The 25515-nt window shown below is 42.3% G+C and overlaps 1 protein-coding gene across 3 annotated transcripts in view; it reads left to right on the top strand.

Annotated features, from left to right (window-relative positions):
- Positions 1 to 328: 328 nt before the first annotated feature.
- The window catches only part of LOC129703923 (cilia- and flagella-associated protein 46), a 219745-nt gene continuing 194558 nt past the window's right edge, over positions 329 to 25515 (top strand). The window contains exons 1-6 of one of the 3 annotated variants that reach the window (XM_055646637.1): positions 329 to 709; positions 3739 to 3863; positions 5277 to 5408; positions 20428 to 20492; positions 20775 to 20939; positions 21703 to 21826. In XM_055646637.1, the coding sequence (XP_055502612.1) occupies positions 658 to 709; positions 3739 to 3863; positions 5277 to 5408; positions 20428 to 20492; positions 20775 to 20939; positions 21703 to 21826 (663 nt within the window). In that variant the 5' untranslated portion in view covers positions 329 to 657. Of the gene's footprint in view, positions 710 to 3738; positions 3864 to 5276; positions 5409 to 20427; positions 20493 to 20774; positions 20940 to 21702; positions 21827 to 25515 lie in introns of those variants that run through there. The other 2 variants (XM_055646638.1, XM_055646639.1) reach the window with 2 other exon arrangements.

A 25515-nucleotide genomic window follows, 5' to 3' on the forward strand; every position in this document is an offset into this window, starting at 1 on the left:
AAAATCTCAAACATTTGTAACATTGCTAATTGCTACAAACAGTAACATTAATCAGGAGGACAGTGAAAGTAGTGGGAGATCTAGGATGTGGTAGGGATGGAGAGTGAGAGGGAAAGCAAGGGTTACTTTAACTTAGAGAAGTCAATATTCATACCGCTGTATGGGAACGAGAGGGCAGCAGGAGCAGATAGACCAGTTGCTAGGACACGGACCGGGTGGCCGTTGTCTGGATGCAGGGCGGAAGTTCCCGTTACTAGGAGAGTGACGCCGTTGCCTGGATATAGGGGGCGGAAGTCCCTGTTGCTAGGATAGTGACGCCGTTGCCGGGATACAGGGGCGGAAGTTCCCGTTGCTAGGCCAGTGACCGGGACAGCGAGTTTACTTTGAGCCAAAGCTCCTATATCCGCTATAGGACCTTTACTTTGAGCGAGGAGAGGGCGCCTGGAGAGCGGGGAGAGGAGCGCGTCCCGTCGCCTGGATACCGGTAGCGGGCAGCGGCGCCGACCGGCCGTCAGACTGCCTGGACCGCGCTGCCGCCCCTGCAGCACTTCTGTTGCCACCCGGGATCATTTGCTCCATCGTTTAGTTCCGATGCTGCGGCCTTAATTCGGTTTATCCGGGAGCGCGCAGAGCGGTTGCCCAACACTCAGCTGCGGGATGGATGCGAGCATCAGGCAGCTGCTGGCGGCGGCGGCGCTCTGCGACAGCGGTAGCTACTTACTTACTTATGATCCTCCACCTACTTACTTACTTACCCAATTACTAACTTACCCACTTACCTTCCTACCTAACTTATTTATTTACTTACGTGCTTACTTACTTACCTACTTACTTACCTACTTACTTACCTACTTACTTACCTACTTACTTACCTACTTATCTTACCTACTTACTTACCTACCTACTTACTTACCTACTTACTTACCTACTTATCTACCTACCTACCTACCTACCTACCTACCTACTTACTATCCACCACCACGCACAAGAAGCACAAGAAGTGCAAGACGCCATTGTATGCAGATGCCGAGACATGTGTTCACCTCTGGCTGAACAATTTCTAATCTTGTGATGTGTACCCGATAAGAAGACTTTAGTTCAGAGATGCAGTGCGGAAATCAATAGGGTGATTTCACCAAATGTCAAATGAGCGTAGATCCCCCCTCACGTGACCGAAGAATTTAACTGGAGGACATATGTCACTTCGGTACATGTTAGTGAATGGGGAAACACGCACTTTCACACCCGTTAAAAACATGGAAAACGGCCGATTTTTTAGCTGAAATTTTCTGTGCTAGTCGGGGTGACCGTGAAGCACAGCGACCTAAATTTCCAGGCAAAAAAAAAAGATAGAAAGTAAGGTAATTACAAGAGGGAACTGAAGGTGGAAAAACAGCGGAAGTGAACAGCAGACATTTGCCGTGGAGATTTAAAGGTCCAAAATATCGGGGATTATTGCTGAATTTCATCAAAAGTAAGTTAATAATGCCTTACTTTTGATGAAATGCAGTGAGCAAACGCGATAATTCCCGATATTTTGGACCTTTAAATCTCCAGTTGTGGGGGATTTTTCATCAAGTGCAACATCAATTGCTCTGTGAGCCTGGGAAGTTGTGCTTTCTCTCTGCACCAACTGGATGTTGCATGTTGCACGGGAAGAAGGGGGGAAGGGGGAGGGGGCATTGTGAGATTTGAATGTTTAAATAGGCTTCTGCTTTGAGACTCGCAATCCGAGGCTGCCTCCTGGCAGCAATGTCATTTTTCACTTGACAAAGTTCTCTTGCGGTCTATGTATTTCACACATCCTGTCGTGGGGAAGAACAATGTGTAGGAAGGAACTGCATGAAGCCGAAACGTCGCCCATTCCTCTCCAGAGTTGCTGCCTGTCCCTCTGAGTTACTCCATCATTTTGTGTCTGTCTGTGGAGAAAAACAATATTGAGACATGAACCTATATTTTTCGTGGGTGTTTGTTGGTCTCAGATTTTTTTGGGTGGGAGGGTTTCTTTAATTTTTTTTTTTTCCCCAATAGTAGAAAAAAAAGAGTTAGAAAAGCAAGAAATATAGAGATAGAGAATATTATATAGCTCGAAAAAGGAAAGAAGGTGATGTGAAATAAGCAGAAAGAAAAAGAATAGAGGAGAGAGAAAGAGAAAAGGGGAAAAATGAGAGAAATTGAAAGGGATATGCCTCCTTCGTATCTTTACCCACCCTTCGTCCGGTTATGACACAATTAATTTCTAAGGTTGTGTTGCACCACATGCTTGTAATAAGCAGAGAATACAAAAATATTAAATTATGTTGTTAAGCATAGATGCTTTCCTGTTCACGTGCCAAAGAGAGTAACGTAAAAATGACTGAAAAGTATGGATAATTATTTAGGTCAGCCATGCACCTGCATGGTCAAATTGGCCATGGAATTTAACACATTGACAAATAAAAAAACTGCATATTAGTTGCTAAATTTTACATTAGTTGGTGTAAAATTGAGACGCCCTAGCCAAAAAAATGGTGAGGAACAGAGAATATATTTGAATATCTCTTTGATACCACCTATTTGCAAAGGATTATTATTTGATCAGTTATGCAGCAGATGGTCAAATTGTCAACGAATGTTAACACTTTCAGAAGTAATCAATCCTCAACGTCTGGGGCCTGAATAGGCGCAAGACAAATTGAGGAGAAGGGAATTTAGCTGAGTTTAATCTAAAAACGATTACTAGTTAACTAAAAAACATAAAAACATAGAAAATAGGTGCAGCAGTAGGCCATTCGGCCCTTCGAGCCTGCACCGCCATTCAATATGATCATGGCTGATCATCCAACTCCGTATCCTGTACCTGCCTTCTCTCCATACCCCCTGATCCCTTTAGCCACAAGGGCCACATCTAACTCCCTCTTAAATATAGCCAATGAACTGGCCTAAACTTCCTTCTGTGGCAGAGAATTCCACAGATTCACCACTCTCTGTGTGAAAAATGTTTTTCTCATCTCGGTCCTAAAGGACTTCCCCCTTATCCTTAAACTGTGACCCCTTGTTCTGGACTTCCCCAACATCGGGAGCAATCTTCCTGCATCTAGTCTGTCCAACCCCTTAAGAATTTTGTAAGTTTCTATAAGATCCCCCTTCAATCTTCTAAATTCTAGCGAGTACAAGCCATCCCAGGAATCAGTCTGGTGAACCTTCTCTGCACACCCTCTATGGCAAGAATGTCTTTCCTCAGATTAGGAGACCAAAACTGTACGCAATACTCCAGGTGTGGTCTCACCAAGACCCTGTACAACTGCAGTAGAACCTCCCTGCTCCTATACTCAAATCCTTTTGCTATGAATGCTAACATACCATTTCGCTTTCTACACTGCCTGCTGCACCTGCGTGCCTACTTTCAATGACTGGTGTACCATGACACCCAGGTCTGGTTGCATCTCCCCTTTTCCTAATCAGCCACCATTCAGATAATAATAGGGTGATAGGTAATAGGGTGGCTAGTAATAAGGTGAGATTAAACTGACTGCTATTGCTTTTTCTGCTATTTTAAAGACTCTCCCATCTGTACATTTGATATTTCTATTAACACTATTAACACTGTCATGAACTACTGTAATTGATTGCTTGGCTAGCCATATTGCTGAATTCTGGACAAATGCAGCATTTTATGAAATTGAATGTGATACTTAAGACACGTTTTGCCTGTCATAGTGTATTTTTTATTAATATCAGATTTATATTCTTTTTTAGATTTAAATACATTGAAGGAAGCTTACAATTTAATAAAACTAGCTACTGCGGAGAGATCTGTAGCAGGTGGAATGGAGATTATCAGCGCAGATTTATATGTGCAGTGTGCAGAACTGGCTTTGCAGGTGACAAAATATATAAGTACAATATATCCTTTTCAATGCTAATGTTCAAATCTTTGATTCAGTTTCAGACTAGAGTATTACTGCAAAATTATTTAATAATGATTTAAAGAAAGCATCTTTCTTAAGGAAGCAGGGAGACTGCAGAAGGACAAGTTGGGAAAGTGGACAAAGAAGTGGCAAATGGCATACAGTGTAACACCTGTACAGTGTAAAATATTACCTTTTGTATACCATTTGTCCCTTATTATATTTTTGTTCTATTTTGATCTCATTCACTCTTGCTTCCTGTTGAATTCTGACTCAGATAAACCTTACATGTAATGTTGTTCGGCTTATGTTTAGTATAATGGCAGTTTCTATACCTTCTTATTCATTCATTCTTATTCATAAAACTTATTCATTCATGCATTCATCCATTCATTCATTCATGCAATCATTCATTCATTCTCAAAGTCCAACTTCGATAGTCATTACTTCTCGGGGATATGGTGGAGACATAGCTTACGCACTCATCGATAGCAGATAGTAAAAAACTAATCCTCCAGTGATTGTCTCTTGAATTAGTCTTTATTGAAGTAGTACAAAACAAAGAAGTATTTCATTACTGTGATCATGATAATGAGAATGATAAAAACTGCTGTCCTCACCATCCCTCGAAGCAAACTAAACTCTAAATCCCTGAGTCTGTGCTAGCCTCGCCAGATGTAGACACACCCCTCTACATATCAAATCCCACCGACCAGGCTACATACAGATAAGAACTAGAAATATCTAGACATGACTATAATATACTGACAAGCATAAATGGACCCTACATTTAGAGATGATGAACGTCTAGTGTACTTTTGTGTATTTTCCAATATTAGTTGTGTTCTTGATAATACTAACAATGGTCTGAATTTAATTTACACTGATGGTTAACAATGTATAGTATATTGGTATAGTATACAAATACAGCGCCGAAATGGGCTCTTCGTCCCACTGAGTCCGCACCGACCAGCGATCACCACACATTAACACAATCCTACACACACTTGGGACAATTTACACTTATACCAAGTATACAAACCCAAGCCAATTAACCTACAAACCTGTACGTCTTGGTGTGGAAGGAAACTGAAGATCTTGGAGAAAACCTACTCAGTCACGGGGAGAACGTACAAATTCCATTCAGACTGTACCCGCAGTTGGGATTGAACCGGGGTCTCTGTCGCTGCAAGCGTTGTAGGGCAGCAACTCTACCCCTGCGCCAGTTTTCAATCCTTTCTATCCCAGGGTAGTTGGAGAGGAAAAATAAACAAAAGAAGAGCAATGTATCTTCATTTTTGACATTTCTGAATATTTTATTGAAAATAGACTTGATTTTCTCTGCTTTATATTGTTACTTATGTGCCGAAATTTCATCTCTTTTAGTTTAAACAGGAAGATATAAGCCAGCATTGCCTGACCATGTATTTTGAGGGAGCATGCCCTTTCAATCAGTTTTTGGGCAGGGCATGCCTTTGCCAAGCTCAACTTTATGCTCCGAAATCCACTGAGAACACGGTAAGATTTGTCTTTACCTATTTCAATACAATAATTAAAATTATTTCAAGCTTTCTTAACTTACATGGTAATTGGTGTAACTAATTAAACTTTGAGGCCTGTGTCTTATTGTTTATTTATAACCAATGTATATGCGAAAAAAACATTTATGTGGAACTTGTGGAAATAACAAGTCATATTTCCTATTAAAATTTAGGGAAAACGATTCTTTATTACTCATCTGAAAATTAGGTATTTAGCAAGTGACAATTGGATGGGCAGTGTGAATGACAAATTTGTAATTCAAAAGACAATTATGTTTTTCATGTGAGGCAATAAACAGGGAATAGTCTGTGCTCTCAACAGGTTAAGCAGGTGACAGAGTAGGGTGCTGCATACATAGATACAATGAGATCCTCACTGGTTGCAGAACTCTAAATGTGGTTTGCAGATATAAAAATTGTGGAACATGATATCCCTACAATATCATTCTTTGTGCCAGACAATCAATGTCTGCCATGGAATAGATTGAGAGCTCAGCATTTCTCACTCTCACATCTCCTCCACTTTAAGCAGCATCTCAGTAACAATATGACTTGCTTCAATTCTAGTTCTGAGATGGTGGATGAAGTGAGAGTGGGAGCCACAGACTGCCACAGGGGGGAGGGGGGGTGCTTGATGTGGCAGGCAGACAGGAAGTTTGGGAAGTGGTGTGCTTTTTCCCCCCATTTACACTGGGCTCCCAGAAAACAGACTTGAGGTTCTCAATGCTATCCCAAAACCTGCCTCACTGCGCATCCCTCTGCAATTGGATCCTCGACTTCCTCATCCACATACCACAGTGTGTTCGAATTGGCAGAAATACTTCATCCTCAGTAACAATCAGTGCGGGAGCTCCTCAAGGCTGCGTGCTCAGCCCCCTGCTTTACTCACTCTATACCCACGACTGTGTAGCCAGACATAGTGCAAACTCTATCATCAAGTTCGCTGATGACACCGCTGTTGTTGGACAAATTACAGATGGTGATGAGTCAGAGTATAGAAATGAGATCGATCGATTGACCAAATGGTGCCAGCACAACAACCTGGCTTGCAACATCAGTAAAACTAAGGAACTGATTGTGGACTACGGAAGGGGAAGGATGAGGACCCACAATCCTGTTTATATCAATGGAACGATGGTGGAGAGGGTCAAAAACTTAAAATTCCTGGGCGTGCATATTTCCGAAGATCTTTCCTGGACCCAGCACATTGATGCAATTATAAAGAAGGCACATCAGCGCCTCTACTTGCTGAGAAGATTACGGAGATTCGGTATGTCAAAGATGATTCTCTTGAACTTCTACAGGTGCACAGTGGAGAGCATACTGACTGGCTGCATCGTGGCCTGGTTCGGCAACTTGAACGTCCAGGAGCGAAAAGACTGCAAAATGTTGTGACCACTGCTCAGTCCATCACCAGGTCTGACCACCCCACCCCATCGAAGGGGTCTATTGAAGGCGCTGCCTCAAAAACGCAGCCAACATCATCAAAGACCCACGTCATCCTGGCCACACTCTCATTTCCCCATTGCCATCGGGAAGAAGGTACAGGAGCCTGAAAACTGCAGTGTCTAGGTTCAGGAACAGCTTCTTGCCTACAGCTATCAGGCTATTAAACACAACAACAAATAAGCTCTGAACAACAACAGACTTATTATTATTGCACTATATTTGTTTATTTGTTGAGTATATGTTCAAATGTTCAGTGCGTATATATATATATACGCACTGAACATTTTTTCTCCCATTATGTACTATGCTTACATATTCTGTTGTGCTGCAGTAAGTAAGAATTTCATTGTCCTATCTGGGACATTTGACAATAAAACTCTCTTGACTCTCTTGATTAGAAGTAACATTAGCAAATTTGCAGATGACACAAAGCTGGATGGCAGTGTAAATGCTATGAAAATGCAGGATGACTTGGACAGGTTGGGTGAGTGAGCAGATGCATGGCAGATGTAGTTTAATGTGGATAAATGTGAGGTTATCCACTTTGGTAGCAAAATCAGGAAGGAAGATTATTATCTAAATGGTATCGTTAGGAAAAGAGGAAATACAGCGGGATCTGGGGGTCCTTGTTCATCAGTCAATGAAAGTAAGCACGCAGGTACAGCAGGCAGTGAAGAAACCTAATGGCATGTTGGCCTTCATAACAAGAGAGGTTGAGTATAGGAGCAAAGAGGTCCTTCTGCAGTTGTACAGGGCCCTAGTGAGACCACTCCTGGAGTACTGTGTGCAGATTTGGTCTCCAAATTTGAGGAAGGACATTCTTGCTATTGAAGGTGTGCAGCGTAGGTTCACAAGGTTAATTCCCGGGATGGCGGGACTGTCATATGCTGAGAAAATGGAGCGGCTTGGCTTGTAAACTCTGGAATTTGGAAGGATGAGAGGGTAACTTATTAAAACATATAATATTATTAAATGTTTGGACACGCTAGAGGCAGGAAACATTGTTCCTGGTGTTGGGGGAGTCCAGAACCAGAGGCCTCAGTTTAATAATGGGGTAAGCCTTTTAGAATGGAGATGAGTAAACATTTTTTCACACAGAGAGTTGTGAGCAATATGAAGAAGGGTCTTGACCCGAAACATCACCTATTCCTTCCCTCCATACATGCTGCCTCACCCGCTTAGTTTCTCCAGCATTTTTGTCTAACTTTGATTTTTCCAGCATCTGCAGATTGTTCTTAAGCATTTCCAGCAAGGTAAGAGATTGAGAAAAAAGTTTCCCCCGACCCCCTCCTCCAACCCCCACATAAAACAAACCAGAGAAAATTAACACAAACTTTTAAAACACACTAAAAATAACAAGAAAGACAAAAAGGCAGGCAGACCATTGGTGAGGCTGCCATCGCTGATATAAAAAATATAACAGCTTTTTATATAAATGAAGCCCAGGTCATAAAAATAGCTCATGATTCGCATTTGGAAACGTGAAGTATCTCCAAAAAACTAATGATCTCTTCATCAATAATAATGAGGAACATCTAAAGTTAATTGAAAAGTTCTTGTAACTTTTGCTGCAGATCAGACAAATTGGTCACAATGGGTTGGTAGATTTTGGTAGAAGGTTGATTTTCAGAGAAGAGGCCTGTGTCAAGTGGTTTGCCTCAGAGATCAGTGCTAACTCCATTGTTCATAACTCATATTAACATTTCCTTGTGAATGTAGGTGCCATTGTTTGTAAGTTGATGACTTATGCTTATATTGTAGCTATGTTACAAAATTTTGAGATTTAAAAAAATCAAGTCTGCAATTTATCCCAGCAGATAAAGCATAATAATAAGTTTAATTTGACACCTAATTCACTTTCATATCTCAAGTAATAAAAAGGTTATGGCCATTTTCATACTCGGAAATTAGCATCTTGTTCCCTATTGATTTTCTATGGACATAACAAAAAAGCTGTGATCGTGGACAGTCAAAAGCCCATAACCTTCTTAAAAATTAAGAGAACTGAATGAAATTTTCAGTTATCATAGATTGAACCATTCTGAAACAAATATAAAATAATCTTACTTGGATGACCTGAAATTAAAGCGTATAATTAGTTAGTTACCCAATTGTAGCTAATTTCAAACTTCAATTACTAGATCTAAACTTCTATCCATTTCTTAATAAATGATTAACATTTTAAAATAGCCTAAGTGTCCAAATAATATTCACAAATAATTCACAATAAAACATGATTTTTAAATCTCATTTACATCAATTTATAGGCCGAATGGAAGGATTTTAGTGTCCAATTGCTGTAAATTAAAGTCCATTTAAATCAGCTTTCTAGTGGGTTCCTGTGAACGCGCTGGTTTAGAACGTTCACATTGCGCTGGATTTGTGCCCTCAAATGCCCAGAAAAACACTGCGGGATATAAAAAGCCCAAAATGAGCTACTCGCTATAGAAAACTTTATAACAGGGTTCTTAAGAAGCCCCTTTTAATGTAAAAATAAGGTACATACCTTTAATTGTTTGCTTTATAAAACCCTGGGGCTGCGAGAGGTTGCGGGTTGAGAGAGTGATTTTTAAACTACTATAACTATTATACAAGGCCATAAAAACTAATATTACCTTTTGTGACGGGGTCTTTCAGCGATTTTCCGTTAATGATTTACTAGGCTGAACATTTTCGATTGCAACAGCCTAGTAAAAATCGCGTTTTAAACCCGCCCCCTCTAAACAGCGCCAAAATCACACACACGGGGCTGGGACAGATACTCAGCCACGATTCAGGTAGGTTTTGTAACATACCTATATATTGTTGGTATAAGAATATTATCTGTTAGTGAAGAATAGTATCTAGCATTGCAACAGGATTTTGATTAACTGAGCCAATAGGCTGAAGAATGACAGGTGGAGATTAATTCAGATAAAGGTGAGACATTGGGTGCAGAAACATTGATCTATAAATCTGGCAGAACAGGTAGATGGTATGGTGAAGAAGGCATTTGTCACACTTGCCTTCATTGGTCATGTATTGATTACAGGAGTTGGGATGTTGTTTTACAGTTGTACAGTGTAATGATAAAACCTAAGGCCTGCCATAGGACGGATGGCATTAAATTGGAAAGGATGCAAAATAGATTTGGAAGGATGCAACCAGGTTTGAGTTACTGCATAAGGAGAGGATGGGTCTTTTTTCCCCAGTAACTTAGGAAGCTGAGAGGTGACCTTCCAGAAGTACATAAGAGGGGCACAGACTAGGTCTTGGTTTTTACACCATGGTCGAGGAATCTAAAACTAGAGGGTATTCTGTTAGAGAGCAAGGAGAGCCGTCGGAGTGTTGTCAAACAGCTAGGAAGGCCGTCGGAGAGCAAGAAAGGCAGTCGGAGGAGAGCAAGGAGGGACGTTGGAGAGTTCACAAAGAGCATGGAGAGCTGTCGGAGAGTGAGGAGGGCCAACAAGAACAAAGAGGGAACCCAGTGGGGGAGGGTGCCAAGAATGGCGGCTGAGAGGAGGGGGGAAGGGCGGGGGCTGCTGCACACGTGGTGGCAGGCAGTAAATAGGACTGTTTGGTAAACCTTTGTAACGTTGTCAGCACCAAAACGTGGTGACACTTGTGAAGTGCCCAGGTGAGGTCTGCTATACGATTTTACTGGGTTGTATGCAAAATAAAGCATTTCACTGTACCGAGGTACATGTGGCAATAACGTATCATTGAATCTTGTTGCTGGAGGAATTAATTGTTTTGTCCATTGAAGGCACATCTTTGGATATAAATCAAAAAGCCTTATTCCATGCGTTCTCTATTTGGATTGCTGCTGCTGTCTTTGGAATATTACTGAATATAGATGTCCAAATTGGACACATTTCATTCTTCAGTCTTAGAGAAAAAATCATATTACAGCAATAAAATCTCACTGATTCAGCTTGGACCCAATGCGATCTAACCTTCCAGAGCAGCCGACCATGAGGAACCTTATTGAAATCTTTACTGAAACCCATATATACAACATCTACAGCTTTGCCCTCATCGATCTTTTTGGTCACGTCTTCAAAAAACTCAATCAAATTTGTGACACACGACCTCCCATGTACAATACCATGCTGATGATTCCTAATCAGCCCTTGTGTGTCAAAATGCCTGTATATCCTATCCCTCAGAATATTCTCCAGTAACTTTCCAATTAATAATAATAATAATAATCTTATTTATATAGCACATTTTTAGTCAACTTGCATTGACCCCAAAGTGCTTCACATAATTACATTACATTTACACACAGGCAAAGGTGGGTGAAGTGTCTTGCCCCAAGGACACAACGACAGTATGCACTCCAAGCTGGGATTCGAACCGGCTACCTTCCGGTCGCCAGCCGAACACTTAGCCCATTGCGCCATCTGTCGTACCAATTACAGATGTCAAGCTCACTGGCCTATAGTTCCCAGTATTATCCCTGCAGCCTTTTGTGAATAGAGGCACAACATCTGCAATCTAAGACAACTGTCACTACCTTTCACCTCAGCAATTGGCTCGCCAATGCAAAGCTCCATGTGTCCTTTTGTGGTAAGCTGGTGAAGAATGAAGAATTCCCCAAGTACCTCGGAGTCGCCCTGAATCACACCCCCACCTATCGTGAACACCTGAAGAGGGTGGTTGATAAACTGAAAGCAAAGGTCAACATCATCAGGAAACTTGCAGGCAACAGCTGGGGATCCAATGCACACTCTCCCCGTATCGCAAGCTTAGCCGTAGTCTACTCAACAGCCGAGTTTTGCCCAACAGCTTGGGCTAACATCTGCTAGACCAAACGAGTTGACACTGTCCTTCACTCTGCAATGCGGGTCATCACAGGGACGCTTAAGTCAACATCTTTGCAGTGGCTCCCTGTCCTCTCTCATATCGCCCCTCCCAGAAGGGAGAGGATGTTGAAAGATTGGTGCACCATCGAGGCTAACCCTGACCTTCCCATCCATGCTGACGAATTATCTGCCCAACATGTGCCTGAAGTCCCGCAAACCCTTCTGGTCTTCAATCAAATCCCTGGAAGACTTTGACACCAAGACTGAGTGGCGCAGAGCCTGGAAAGATGCCAACACCAACAACAGAGAGGTCATCACAGACCATACAGTGAAACCACTGGGTTTTGACCTCCATTGCAAGCAATGGCTAACCCTGAACAAAATCCGCACCCTTCATGCAAGAACAGCCTGCATAAGTGAGGGATGACAGACTGCTTGTGACCGCGGACATCCAGACCAGACCATCCCACACATCATGAATGACTGCTCACTGAGCCTTTTCCCTGGTGGCATCAAAGCCACCCAGCCAGTAACTGATGCTGTCCTGGCCTGGATGTCTAACCTTGATCTACAACTTTAGGGTGGGCACGCCACAACTTTAGGGTGTGCATGCAAGAAGAAGAAGAAGAAGACAACATTTCCAACCCTCCAGTCTTCCGGCACCTCTCCTGTATTTAACGACGACTCGTAAATTACAACCAGGGCTCCCTCTATTTCCTCTCTAGTTTCCCACAATGTCCTCGTATATATATGATCAGGCGCTGGAGATTTGCCTACCCTCATACACGATACTACTTTCAGCATCTCTTCAACCGTAACACTGATTGCTCTCAACCTACTTCCATTGACTGCCTTAAGTTCCTCTGTCCTTCTGTCTTTCTCCTCGGTAATTACAGAGGAGAAATACTCATTGAGGACCTTGCCCATCTCCTGTGGCTTCACACAGAGTTGACAGCTTTGATTCCTGAGGGGTCCCTCTCGCTCTCTAGTTACCCTTTTCGCCCTTATGTATTTATAAAATATCTTGGGGTTGTTCTTAATGCTATCTGACAGAGCTATCTCCTGGTATCTTTTTGCCAAGGGTAGGGGTGACCGGTACAAAAGGGACAGGTTACACCTTAACTGGATGGGGACCAATGTTCTGGCAGGCAAGTTTGCTAGTGCTACACGTGTGGTTTTAAACTAAATAGAGGGGGGAGGGGTTGACGAATTGGGTGTATAAAGATGGAGGTAAAGGGGAAGTGAGTACAGGAAAAGTTGCAAAAGACTCCTGAATTATTGGGAAGGAAAGTTCGAGAAGGAATAAGAGAGTACGATCAGGGCCAATTGTGAGCGGTGTGAGAGGGGAGGTTAATACCAAAGTTAAATGGTGTATATGAATGCATGAAGTATAAGAAATAAAGTCGATGAGCTTGAGGCTCAGTTAGAAATTGGCAAGTATGATGTTGTGGGAATAACAGAGACATGGCTGCAAGTGGACCAGGGCTGGGAACTGAATATTTAGGGGTATACGTCCTATCGAAAAGTCATACAGGTGGGGAGAGGGGTGAGGTAGCTCTGTTGGTAAGGAATTAAATTCAGTCCCTTGCGAGGGGTGACATAGAATCAGAAAAGGTAGAGTCAGTATAGATAGAACTGAGGAATTGTAAGGGTAAAAATACCCTAATGGGAGTTATCTACAGACCCTCAAATGGTTGCCTGGATAAAGGGTGCAAGTTGAATCAAGAGTTAAAATTGGCATGTTGCAAAGGTAATGCTACGGTGGTTATGGGAGATTTCAACATGCATGTAGACTGGGAAAATTAGGTTGGTACTGAACCCAGGAAAGGGAGTTTGTGGAGTGCCTCCGAGATGGATTCTCAGAGCAGCTTGTACTGGAGCCTACCAGGGAGAAGGCAATTTAGTGTTGTGTAATAAACCGGATGTGATAAGGGAACTCAAGGTCAAGAAGCCATTAGGAGGTAGCGGCCATAATATGATAAGTTTTAATCTACAATTTGCGAGGGAGAAGGGAAAATCGGAAGTGTCAGTATTACAGTTGAGTAAAGGGGACTATGGAGGCATGAGGGAGGAGCTGGCCAAAGTTGACTGGAAAGAGACTAGCAGGGATGACAGTGGAACAACAATGGCAGGTATTTCTGGGAATAATATGGAAGGTGCAGGATCAGTTCATTCCAAAGAGGAAGAAAGATTCTAAGGGGATAAAGAGGCGAATGTGGCTGACAAGGGAACTCAAGGACAGTATAAAAATAAAAGAGAAGAAATATGACATAGCAGAGATGAGTGGGAAGCCAGAGGACTGGGAAATGTTTAAAGAGCAAAGAAGATAATTTAAAAGGCAATACGGGGAGAAAAGATGAGGTACAAAGGTAAGCTAGCGAAGAATATAAAGGAGAGATAGTAAAAGCTTCTTCAGGTATGTGAAGAGGAAAACATTAGTTGACAAATGTGGGTCCCTTGAAGACAGAAACAGGTGCATTTATTATGGGGAACAAGGAAATGGCAGATGAGTTGAACAGGTACTTTGGATCTGTCTTCTCTAAGGAAGACATAAATAATCTCCCAGATATACTAGTGGGCAGAGGGCCTAGGTTGACAGAGGAACTGAAGAAAATTCACATTCGGCAGGAAATGGTGTTGGGTAGACTGAAGGCTGATAAATCTCCAGGGCCTGATGGTCTGCATCCCAGGGTACTTAAGGAAATGGCTCTAGAAATCGTGGACGCATTGGTAATCATTTTCCAATGTTCTATAGATTCAGGATCAGTTCCTGATGATTGGAGGGTGGCTAATGTTATCACACTATTTAAGAAAGGAGGGAGAGAGAAAAAGGAATTATAGACCAGTTAGCCTGACATCGGTAGTGGGGAAGACGCTGGAGTCAATTATAAAAGATGAAATAGCGGCACATTTGGATAGCAGTAACACGATTGGTCCGAGTTAGCGTGGAATTACAAAGGGTAAATCATGCTTGACTGATCTTCTGTAATTTTTTGAGGATGTAACTCGGAAATTGGACAAGGGAGAGCCAATGGATGTAGTATACCTGGACTTTCAGAAGGCCTTTGATAGAATAGAATAGAATAGAATCGTTTCTTTATTGTCATTGTAACATGGACCATGTACAACGAAATTTAAAATGTCAGCCAGTCAGTGCAGCATACAAACATTTCTAAAAGCTAACGAAACATACACGGTAAAATAATAAAGATAAACAACTAAATAAATATCACGAACAAAGCACGCATACACACCCAACCCTCCATCCTTCTGTCGATTTCACAGTTACCACAGTCCCTTAGTCTGTATCGCCCCTGCGTTCCTTGGCGGCTACATTTAGTGCTTTTATAGCAGTGGGGTAAAAACTGTTTTTTAGTCTATTTGTCCTTGTCCTTGTAGATCTGTACCGTCTGCCTGACGGCAACAGTTCAAACAGGGAGTGTCCGGGTGGGAAATGTCCTTTATGATATTCTGGGTTTTTTTGGTGCAGCGGGAACTGTGTAAGTCCTCCAAGGTAAGGAGAGGGCAGCCGACAATCCTCTGGGCGTTGTCAATGGCCCTCTGGAGCGCTTTCCTCTGAGCCGCTGTGCAGCTGGTGTACCACACGCATACACAGTATGTTAGTATGCTCTCAATGGAGCACCGATAAAAGGACAGCAGCAGTCTCTGAGTGATGTTATTCTTCCTGAGCACCCTCAGGAAGTGCAGTCTCTGCTGGACCTTTTTCAGCAGCGCAGTGGTGTTCACGCTCCACTTCAGGTCCTCCTCAATATGGATTCCCAGGAAGCGGAAATCCGCCACCCTCTCTACACAGTCCCCTCTGATAGTCAATGGTACCATGTCCGTTTTGTTCTTCCTGAAGTCTATTATTACTTCCTTTGTCTTTAAGGTGTTGAGGAGCAGGTTATTTTCTTCGCACCACACTGTCAGCTGCTCCACCTCATCCCGGTAGGCGTACTCGTCCCCCCCGGAGATGAGTCCCACTATAAGGTCCCACATAGGAGATTAGTGGGTAAAATTAGAGCACATGGTATTGGGGGTAGGCTACTGACATGGATAGAAAATTGGTTGGCAGACAGGAAACAAAGAGTTGGGATTAACGGGTCCTTTTCAGAATGGCAGGCAGTGACTAGTGGGGTACCACAAGGCTTGGTGCTGGGACCGCAGCTATTTACAATATACATTCATAATTTAGATGAAGGGATTAAGAGTAACATTAGCAAATTTGCAGATGACACAAAGCTGGGTGGCAGTGTGAACTGTGAGGAGGATGCTGTGAGGATACAGGGTGACTTGGGCAGGTTGGGTGAGTGGGCAGACGCATGGCAGATGTAGTTTAATGTGGATAAATGTGAGGTTATCCACTTTTGTAGCAAAAACAGGAAGGCAGATTATTATCTGAATGGTGTCGTTAGGAAAAGGGGCAGTACAATGGGATCTGGGTGTCCTTGTTCATCAGTCACTGAAAGTAAGCATGCAGGTACAGGGGTCAGTGAAGAAAGCTAATGGCATGTTGGCCTTCATAACAAGAGGAGTTGAGAATAGGAGCAAAAAGGTCCTTCTACAGTTGCACATGGCCCTAGTGAGACCACACCTGGAGTATTGTGTGCAGTTTTGGTCTCCAAATGTGAGGATGGATATTTTTGCCATAGAGGGAGTGTAGCGTAGGTTTACAAGGTTAATTCCCGGGATGGCGGGACTATCATATGTTGAAAGAATGGAGCGACTGGGCTTGTATATACTGGAATTTAGAAGGATGAGAGGAAATCTTATTGAAACGTTAGATTATTAAGGGATTGAACATGCTCGAGGCAGGAAACATGTTCCTGATTTTGGGGGAGTCCAGAACCAGGGGCCACAATTTAAGAATAAGGGGTAGGCCATTTAGAACAGAGATGAGGAAATACTTTTTCACCCAGAGAGTTGTGAATCTGTGGAATTCTCTGCCTCAGAAAGCAGTTGAGGCCAATTCTTTGGATGCTTTCAAGAGAGATTTAGATAGAGCTCTTAAAGGTAGCGGAGGCAAGGGATATGGGGAGAAGGCAGGAACGGGGCCCTGATTGTGGATGATCAGCCATGATCACAGTGAATGGCGGTGCTGGCTTAAAGGGCCGAATGGCCTACTCCTGCACCTATTGTCTATTGCCCTTCTGATTTTCTACTTCTACATGTTATACACTGAAGAAACCAAGCTAAACAAGATGACTGTTTTGTGGAGCATCTGCACTCTGTCCACAGTCACCAGTTCACCGCAGTCACATTCTACTGGTTGCATGTCATTTCAACTCTCCTTCCCACTGCTACACTGGCCTGTCTATCCTTGGTCTTCTCCATTGCGGCAATATGCAAAGTAGAAGAACAATATTTCATATTCTGTTTGGTCAATGTATAAACATTGGATTTTCCAATTTCAGGTTAGTTAGAGGGATATCAGCCAAATGAGACTAGCTTAGATGAGGTACCATGGTTGACATGGATTATATGTAAGAAAGAACTGCAGATGCTGGTTTTAATCCAAAGTGGACACAAAACGCTAGAGTAACTCAGTGGGACAGGCAGCATCTCTGGAGAGAAGGATGGGTGATGTTTCGGATCGAGATCCTTCTTCAGACTGATGTCAGGGGAGGGGGTGGGACAAAGATAGAATTTAGTCGGAGGCAGTAAGACAGGTGAGAGAACTGGGAAGGGGGGGGTAGAGGGGGAAAGCAAGGGCTATTTGAAGTTATAGAAGTCAATGTTCACATAGATTACATAGATTACATAGATTAGTTGGACTGAAGAGTCTGTTTTGTGTATATGATGTTATGGCCTAATGATTCTGCACACTTTCTCTGTATTCTACTCTATACCCACACTGTCCCCCTTGGTTTTATTTTCCCTTTGTCCACTTTTCATATTCCTTTCACCCCCTCCCCACCAGGTTTGTTCTGCCCATCATTCCCCACATTAATGTTGCAATAAAAAGTCATAGCGTCTTTCTGGTCACTACTAAATTTTCAACATGCTGGAAAAATTTGGGGCGACAGTGGTTTTGACGCCAATGAGCGTAGCTTGACTTCTCCTGACGTAGGTGCTGTCGTAGGTTGTCGCCAGGATGACATGGGTTGTCACCGGTTTATCGGCAACCTGCTACAACTATGACAGTCACTGGCAGCTGCCTACAAAATTGCAAATCAGTCCAATTGCAAGCTCTCAAACCAAGACATTGCACAGATGTTACCTAACCCTCCCTGAGTTATTTCAACATTCTGTGTCTTAAGGTAGGTCAGAAAAACTCCTGTTTTCTGCACAAAGGGAACTTTGAACAGTCTAATTGCTTCTTGATCATACTATATATTTATGCTGTGAAGCTGATATCGATTTTTAAAATGTACTAGACTAAGTGGGACCCATTGGGTCCCAGCATCACACGGGAGAGCTGGTCCCCCAATGCAATATTCCACCTCTCCACCAATTCCAATATTGGTGGCCAGTGGAGGGGGGGGGGGGGGGGGGCTTTCTGGAGCGCTAGTATGGGTGTTGTGGGCTGAAGGGACTGGTTTCCAGAGGGCTAGTATGGACATTGTGGACCGAATGGATTATTGGGCTGGCGGCTCAGTCATTCAAGCCTGTTGTGCTGGCAGCTCACTCACTCACGGCTGGTGGGCTGGCAGTTGACTCACGTCTATTCCTTGAAATTCCATTTCAAGCAGGGTGCAAGGCCACCATATTCAAGTGCAGTTTCTTACCACTTCAAGCAGGGTGCAAGGCCACCAAATTCAAGTGCAATTTCATACCACTTCAAGCAGGGTGCAAGGCCACCAAATTCAAGTGCAGTTTCATACCATGTCAAGCGGGGTGCAAGGCCACTAAAGACAGCGAGTCGTGACCTCACCCTCCTCCATCTTGCAGAGACTGAGCCACGCCCATACTTCTGGGTTTTATAGTCCCTCCCCCCTTCCACCAGAAGTGGCATGGCCTTCATGGCATGATTGACAAGAGAGAGAATTTCAACATTTTTTAAACACTAATAACTCTTTTATTTTTCATCGATGGGAAAAATCCTCTTGTCCTGCACAGCGGAGGGGGACTCTGAGTAAGATGGCCAAAAATCACAGCCGTACGTGATAGCATTTTTTTCTAAAATCAATATAGAGCACAAACAGGAAGTGGTCAAGATTAGAATTTTAATTATATAGAAGGCAACTTTAATTAGGCAAGGCAACTTTAATTAGGCAAGGTAACTTTAATTAGGCAAGGCAACTTTAATTAGGCAAGGCAACTTTAATTAGGCAACACAGCTTTAGCACTTCCAAACCAAAGGCAACACGGCTTTAGCACTTCCAAACGAAAGTCAACACAGCTTTCGCACTTCCAAATCAAAGGCAACACAGCTTTAGCATTTTAGCAACACAGCTTTAGCACTTCCAAACCAAAGGCAACACAGCTTTAACACTTCCAAACCAAAGGCAACACAGCCTTAGCATTTCCAAACCAAAAGCAACACAGCTTTAGCATTTCCAAACCAAAGGCAACACAGTTTTAGCATTTCCAAACTATATTTTCAAACCACAATAAGGGCTCTGACAGGTCAGTAAAACCACTCACAGTTTAGTAGACATGTGTTCAGTGTTATTCACAGCTCAGACTGAGAATTGCAACCTCTCGCACCCCCATCTTGCAGAGACTAACCGAGGCATCGCCACATTTCCCGGTTTTATAGTCCCTCCGGAAGGGGCGTGGCCCAGGAGAGAGAATCTCAACATTTTTTAAACATTAATAACTCTTTTATTTTTAATCGATGTTTGTCCTGCGCAGCGGAGCGGAACTCTGAGTAAGATAGCCAAAAATCACAGCCTCAAGTGGCAGCATTTTTTGTAAAATCAATATATAGAACAACAGGAACTGGTCAAGATCAGACTTTTAGTAATATAGATATTAAAGTGAAAATAATTATGGTTTTTTTCAGCTGTTGGTCAGATCAAGTTAATTAAATAAGGCAATGGATGCTTAGTGTTGGGGTGTGAAATTTCCAATCCCTATGGGAGGTAATGTACACCGGGGAATCTGATCCAAGGAAAGGTAAGATTAGGAGACAGAAAGATTGGAAGACTGGAGGCTGGGAAGCACCTCTTCACATCTTGGACTACAAACAATGTTGTAAGATCAATTATCTCCTACTCCAAGTTTGACATTCATCTCCTGAGGTGCTGCATATCTCAAGACCACAGTTAAAACTATGAAAATAATTACATTTGAGGTTATCAAACTACTTAGTAGCCAACCCACACCTAATATTTAGGTTGGTGGGATGGAAAGTTTGGGTTTCGATTTGAGATTTGGTGAAGTTTTATCTTCTACTGGCACAGATATACTAGTAGTTGGGTGAGGTTTAAAATTCACTCTCAATTTTATTTCAATTACAAGGATCAATTTGAATGTTATTTTATGGTTGCGAGTTATGTGTAAAAGGCCTTGAATAGTGGTTATAAACCTATAGTAAACATTTTCAAACTTAAGGGCTGAAATGAATGCCGATTATTTAATACAGCAGAAATAATTTGATAATAGGCAAATATTTAGGAAATGTACGAGAGGTTGATTAAGTTTTATCTGTTTCTTATTTATGAGATATCAGTTTTGCGTATTTCCAACATTTTCTCTTTCCGTACTTGATGGTTTATATAATTGGAGTGATGTAAATGCATGGGGAAATAATTTTGTTTCCTGTGTCTATATTCCTTTTCTTGAAAAAAACTAACTGCATGCTTTTGTTTACAGAATGACTTAAATAAAGCTGTACGGTACATTCTTGAGACCATAAAAAATGCAAGAAAGGAAAGCAGGTACAATAACTATTGAATATGTTACATTTATAATTGTAATAAAAATAGTCATTCAGTTGTACAAAACCGATAACATTATCTCAAAATAAAAGAGTCTAAAGCTAAAGGAATCTAAATATGTTTCTCTTACATTGCTGATGTATTATGCCTGGATTTAAAGAAACAAAACTGAAATAAAATTGTAAAAATAATGTGATGTTAACATATTTTGATCAGTTGGATGTGCTATTCTAAATAGCTAGGTTGTCAATGCGGAAATTAAAAAGATTACTTCTTTTACAGATACTATTTTCTAATTTACAATGCATCTGTCATATATTGGTCGATAATAAGACAATTTTTAAAACCAGGCTTCTTTACCTATGTGATCTCAAGCCTTTCTGAAGTAATAAAAGCGTTGGAAGCTGCTGAAGATTTGGATTATGAATGGAGGGCTCAATTAATGATGTAAGTTATTTATTATCTTTCATTATAAAACTATGTATTTAACTACAAAATATGTCAGCAATCTGGAAAAAACATAACTTTATTACTGTAGAAAGAATATCTCTGGCATTGACTTTTAATAAAAGGGGGGTTTTGCTTTTATATATTTTTTATACTTGCTTTTAATAAATTAAAAGTATAGTTTTTATACATGGGCTTAGTCTTGGAGATCTGGTAGTTTCATAATTACTATTGTTCCATTAATTTATTGATTACATATGTATTTTATTACTTTAAATTTAATTACCCCAGTTGTAACAGTGGGATTTAAACCCATCTCATGGGACCATCTGAGCAGTAAGTTGACTGTTAGCTGATTTATGACTAAGAGCATCCTTGGAATTACAATTGTTTTGGTGATCCAATGCTGGAAGATGATGACTATGATTCTTCCACTAGTTTAGACACCAAAGTTGTTACTCTGTGTTACTGAGTCATATGGAACTGCCATGTTCGATTGTCATTTGGTGCTGGCTTCATTGATGTCAACTCTGGCTGTGATTGGTAAGCTATGATAGATCCTGGTGTTCTTGGACTAGAATAAGGACATTTTAAGCTTAGGTGCCCTACTTATGAACAGTGAACTTGGAGAATGAGTGTTTAAGCTTTTGCCAAGTCAGTGTAAGAGCAAGGCTTTAGATTTAAAATAATTATTTAGATTCAAAACAAATGTTGCTTATTATGCCCCACTATATTTTCTAACAAAATAATTCAAATATTTCAGAACACTAATTCAATGTTATTTGGACGATGGGAGAGTACAAGATGCAATACCCTTTTCAAATTCTGCAGCAAGTTTTATTCAAATGAAAGTTCCACATATGTACCCAAAGTTATTTTCTATTCAGGTAAATGGCTTTTACTTTGAAATTTCAAAAAGGGTGCAGATTTTTCAGGGTCAAAGTGATTGCCAAAATATGCATCATCTACAGTGACAGAACAAAATATTTAGTTAAAACATACAACTGCATTGTCATTACAGTTTATCCAAATATAAATGATAGACTCATAGAAATATCTGGCACATGAGCAGATGGTTTGGCCATTCAATTCCAACCAAGATGCCTAAATGAGCTGGTTCCACTTGCTCGTGCTTGGGTCATATCCTTTCACACCTTTACAATCCATGTACCTGCCTTGGTATCTTTTAAATGTCGTAATTATAGCCTCTGGAAGCTCTGTATGTACACACCACTCTCTGTGTAAAATATTGCCTCAGATCCCTTTTGAATTTTTCCCCTTTCACCTTAAAACTAAAGCCTTTTAGTGTAGTGGCAGATTTTTATATCGTTCAAGGAATCTTTTCCTCTAGCCACTATGTTGAAGACAAGGGTAAGGAGATAGTGTCTTTACGCTTGCGAGCTCTCCATGAGCCATTCAATGCCGTCGAAAGATAAATCTTCAAAACACAGTCTCTTGATTAATAGTTTCTTTATTGTCGTAGTAAAAACAGTGAGATATTCATCCAAACTTCTTCCTGTTTAAGTACATTTTAATCTTACTCGTAGTCAAGCTCGTGCATGGTCGAAAGCTGTCCCTTCCCCATGCCTCCTCCGAACTAAACTAAAAACTTGCCCGTCTGCTTGAAAATCCCAGCCACAAACACGCCTCCGACTATGTAATATATCCCACCCACATAATTACAGGCAGATAAAATTTAAAGGTAACTGGTTATAATTATAACATACTGAGTTAATCTAAATGGCTATGACATATAGTTTCAGCTGCTAAACTCTGGAGGAAATACTGGTTATCATCATGTCTAGGCCCCTTACCTATGATATTACTAAAACTTATCTAGACCACTTTATTACTAAAACTTATCTAGACCACTTTCGGTCTGCTTTGTTTTTAAATTTGCGCAAAACTGGTACCCTATCTCGCTAGGATTTTTCGCCACCTTACTCACCGTTCTCCTCTGCTCCAAGCTCACCAAGTTTTGTTCCGATCGGTGGAAGATTACAAAATTTATGAAGGTTTAAAAAATCGTGAGATCAGTACATTGGTCTTGTCGCCTGTCGGTCACAATGAAGGTAACACCCCTTCCGGCACCCGCAGGAGAATAAAACCCCAGAGGCGGGGCTGTGTCCATGAGCAAGTCCAGAAGCCACCCATCCAGAAGCTGCCCGTCCAGAAGCCGCTGAGAATAAAGCTGAAGCAGTGGAGTGTGGGCTGTGTTCCGCGGACGGGGGCGGGCTGTGTTCCATGGGCGGGGGCAGGTTGTGTTCTCGGGCGGGGCAGGCTGTGTTTAGCGGGCGGGGCGGGCTGTGTTCCCCCCCCCGCAACCCCTCCAATACACACCCCCCTCCCCCACATTCCCCCTCCCCACCCCCGCACACACCCCCTCCCCGCGGACATCCCAGTCCCCCCCCACACCCCTCCTCCCCCACAACCCCCCTCCCTCACCCCCCCTCCCCGACTCCCCCACACCCCCCTTTCCCCACATCCACCCCCCTTTCCCCACATCCCCCCACCCCCCCTCCCTCACACACCCCACCTCCCCCCACACACCCCCCACCAGCCCCCCCAACAGGCCCCGCCTGAAGCCGTCCCCCTCACGCCATTGCGTTGGGGGAATAGGTGAGTGGTGGAAAATTGCTTTGGGTAATATATTGCGTTGGGGGACCGATGGGTCCCACTTAGTCTAGTGATGATATAAACCTCCATAAGGTTACCCCTCAGCATCCTATACTAAGGGGGGAAAAAGACCTGGCCTTTCAGCTTCTTATAACTCAAACCCTGCAGATTTAATAACATTCTCTTAAATCTATTTTGCGCCTTTTTCCAGTTTAGCAATGTCCTTCCTATTGATTTTCTTTTACACCAAATTTATAAGAACAGAAGTGTGCATGCATTTTTCCTGTTATTAAAGTGGAATAATTAGAGTTTGCAACTGCAGAATTGGAATGCTTAGAAATCTGGGTTCTGATTTGGCTAAAATTGCTTGCATATAGAGTGTGCATACATTTTTAGTTGGTGTGTGCTATCCACAAAATAGGTAAGGATGTAAGTATATTTGTCATTTGTGCTTATGGATATGGCAGTGCTGTCAAATTGGATCACATTTTCAGATTCAACACACATAGAGAATCAGGAGAAGGAATTTGCAAGTACGTACCAGTCATTATAAATAATTGATTTAAGGGCCTCTTCCACTTACGTGTCCTTGGCACACAAATTACGCGACTTCGGATGTCGCGCGCAACTCCATACCCCTCCGCGCTTCTCAGTGGGTTGGGCCCCATGCGGCCAAATGATGCCCGTGCGCCTCAACGCGACCACGAGGTCGCATAATTTGCGTGCCAAGGACATGTAAGTGGGACAGACCCTTTAACAGCATGGTATTTTTACAGGTTTAATGAGATAAGTGTTGCAGAGGGATCTAGGAGTGCAGGTACATAGTACCTTGAAAGTGGTGTCACATAGAAACATAGAAACATAGAAAATAAGTGCAGGAGTAGGCCACTCGGCCCTTCGAGCCTGCACCGCCATTCAATATGATCATGGCTGATCATCCAGCTCAGTATCCTGTACCTGCCTTCTCTCCATACCCCCTGATCCCTTTAGCCACAAGGGCCACATCCAAGTCCCTCTTAAATATAGCCAATTAACTTGCCTCAACTACATTCTGTGGCAGAGAATTCCAGAGATTCATCACTCCCTGTGTAAAAAATGTTTTTCTCATCTTAGTCCTAAAAGATTTCCCCTTTATCCTTAAACTGTGACCCCTTGTTCTGGACTTCCCCAACATCGGGAACAATCTTCCTGCATCTAGCCTGTCCAACCCCTTAAGAATGTTGTAAGTTTCTATAAAATCCCCCCTCAATCTTCTAAATTCTAGCGAGTACAAACCGAGCCTATCCAGTCTTTCTTCATATGAAAGTCCTGACATCCCAGGAACCAGTCTGGTGAACCTTCTCTGTACTCCCTCTATGGCAAGAATGTCCTTCCTCAGATTAGGAGACCAAAACTGTACACAATACTTCAGGTGTGGTCTCACCAAGACAACTGCAGTAGAATATCCCTGCTCCTATTTTCAAATCCTTTTGCTGTGAATGCTAACATACCATTCGCTTTCTTCACTGCCTGCTGCACCTGCATGCCTACTTTCAATGACTGGTGTACTATGACACCCAGGTCTCATTGCATCCCCCCTTTTCCTAATCGGCCACCATTCAGATAATAGTCTACTTTCCTGTTTTTGCCACCAAAGTGGATAACCTCACATTTATCCACATTATACTGCATCTGCCATGCATTTGCCCACTCACTCAGCCTATCCAAGTCACCTTGCAGCCTCCTAGCATCCTCTTCACAGCTAACACTGCCCCCCAGCTTCGTGTCATCCGCAAACTTGGAGATGTTGCATTCAATTCCCTCGTCCAAATCATTAATATATATTGGAAATAGCTGGGGTCCCAGCACTGAGCCTCTGCCAGCCAGTTCTCTATCCACATCAACACTGAACCCCCAATACCGTGTGCTTTAAGTTTGTATACTAATCTCTTATGTGGGACCTTGTTGAAAGCCTTCTGAA

This window comes from Leucoraja erinacea, chromosome 15, assembly GCF_028641065.1.
Source record: "Leucoraja erinacea ecotype New England chromosome 15, Leri_hhj_1, whole genome shotgun sequence".
NCBI classification, from domain to species: Eukaryota; Metazoa; Chordata; class Chondrichthyes; order Rajiformes; family Rajidae; genus Leucoraja; species Leucoraja erinaceus.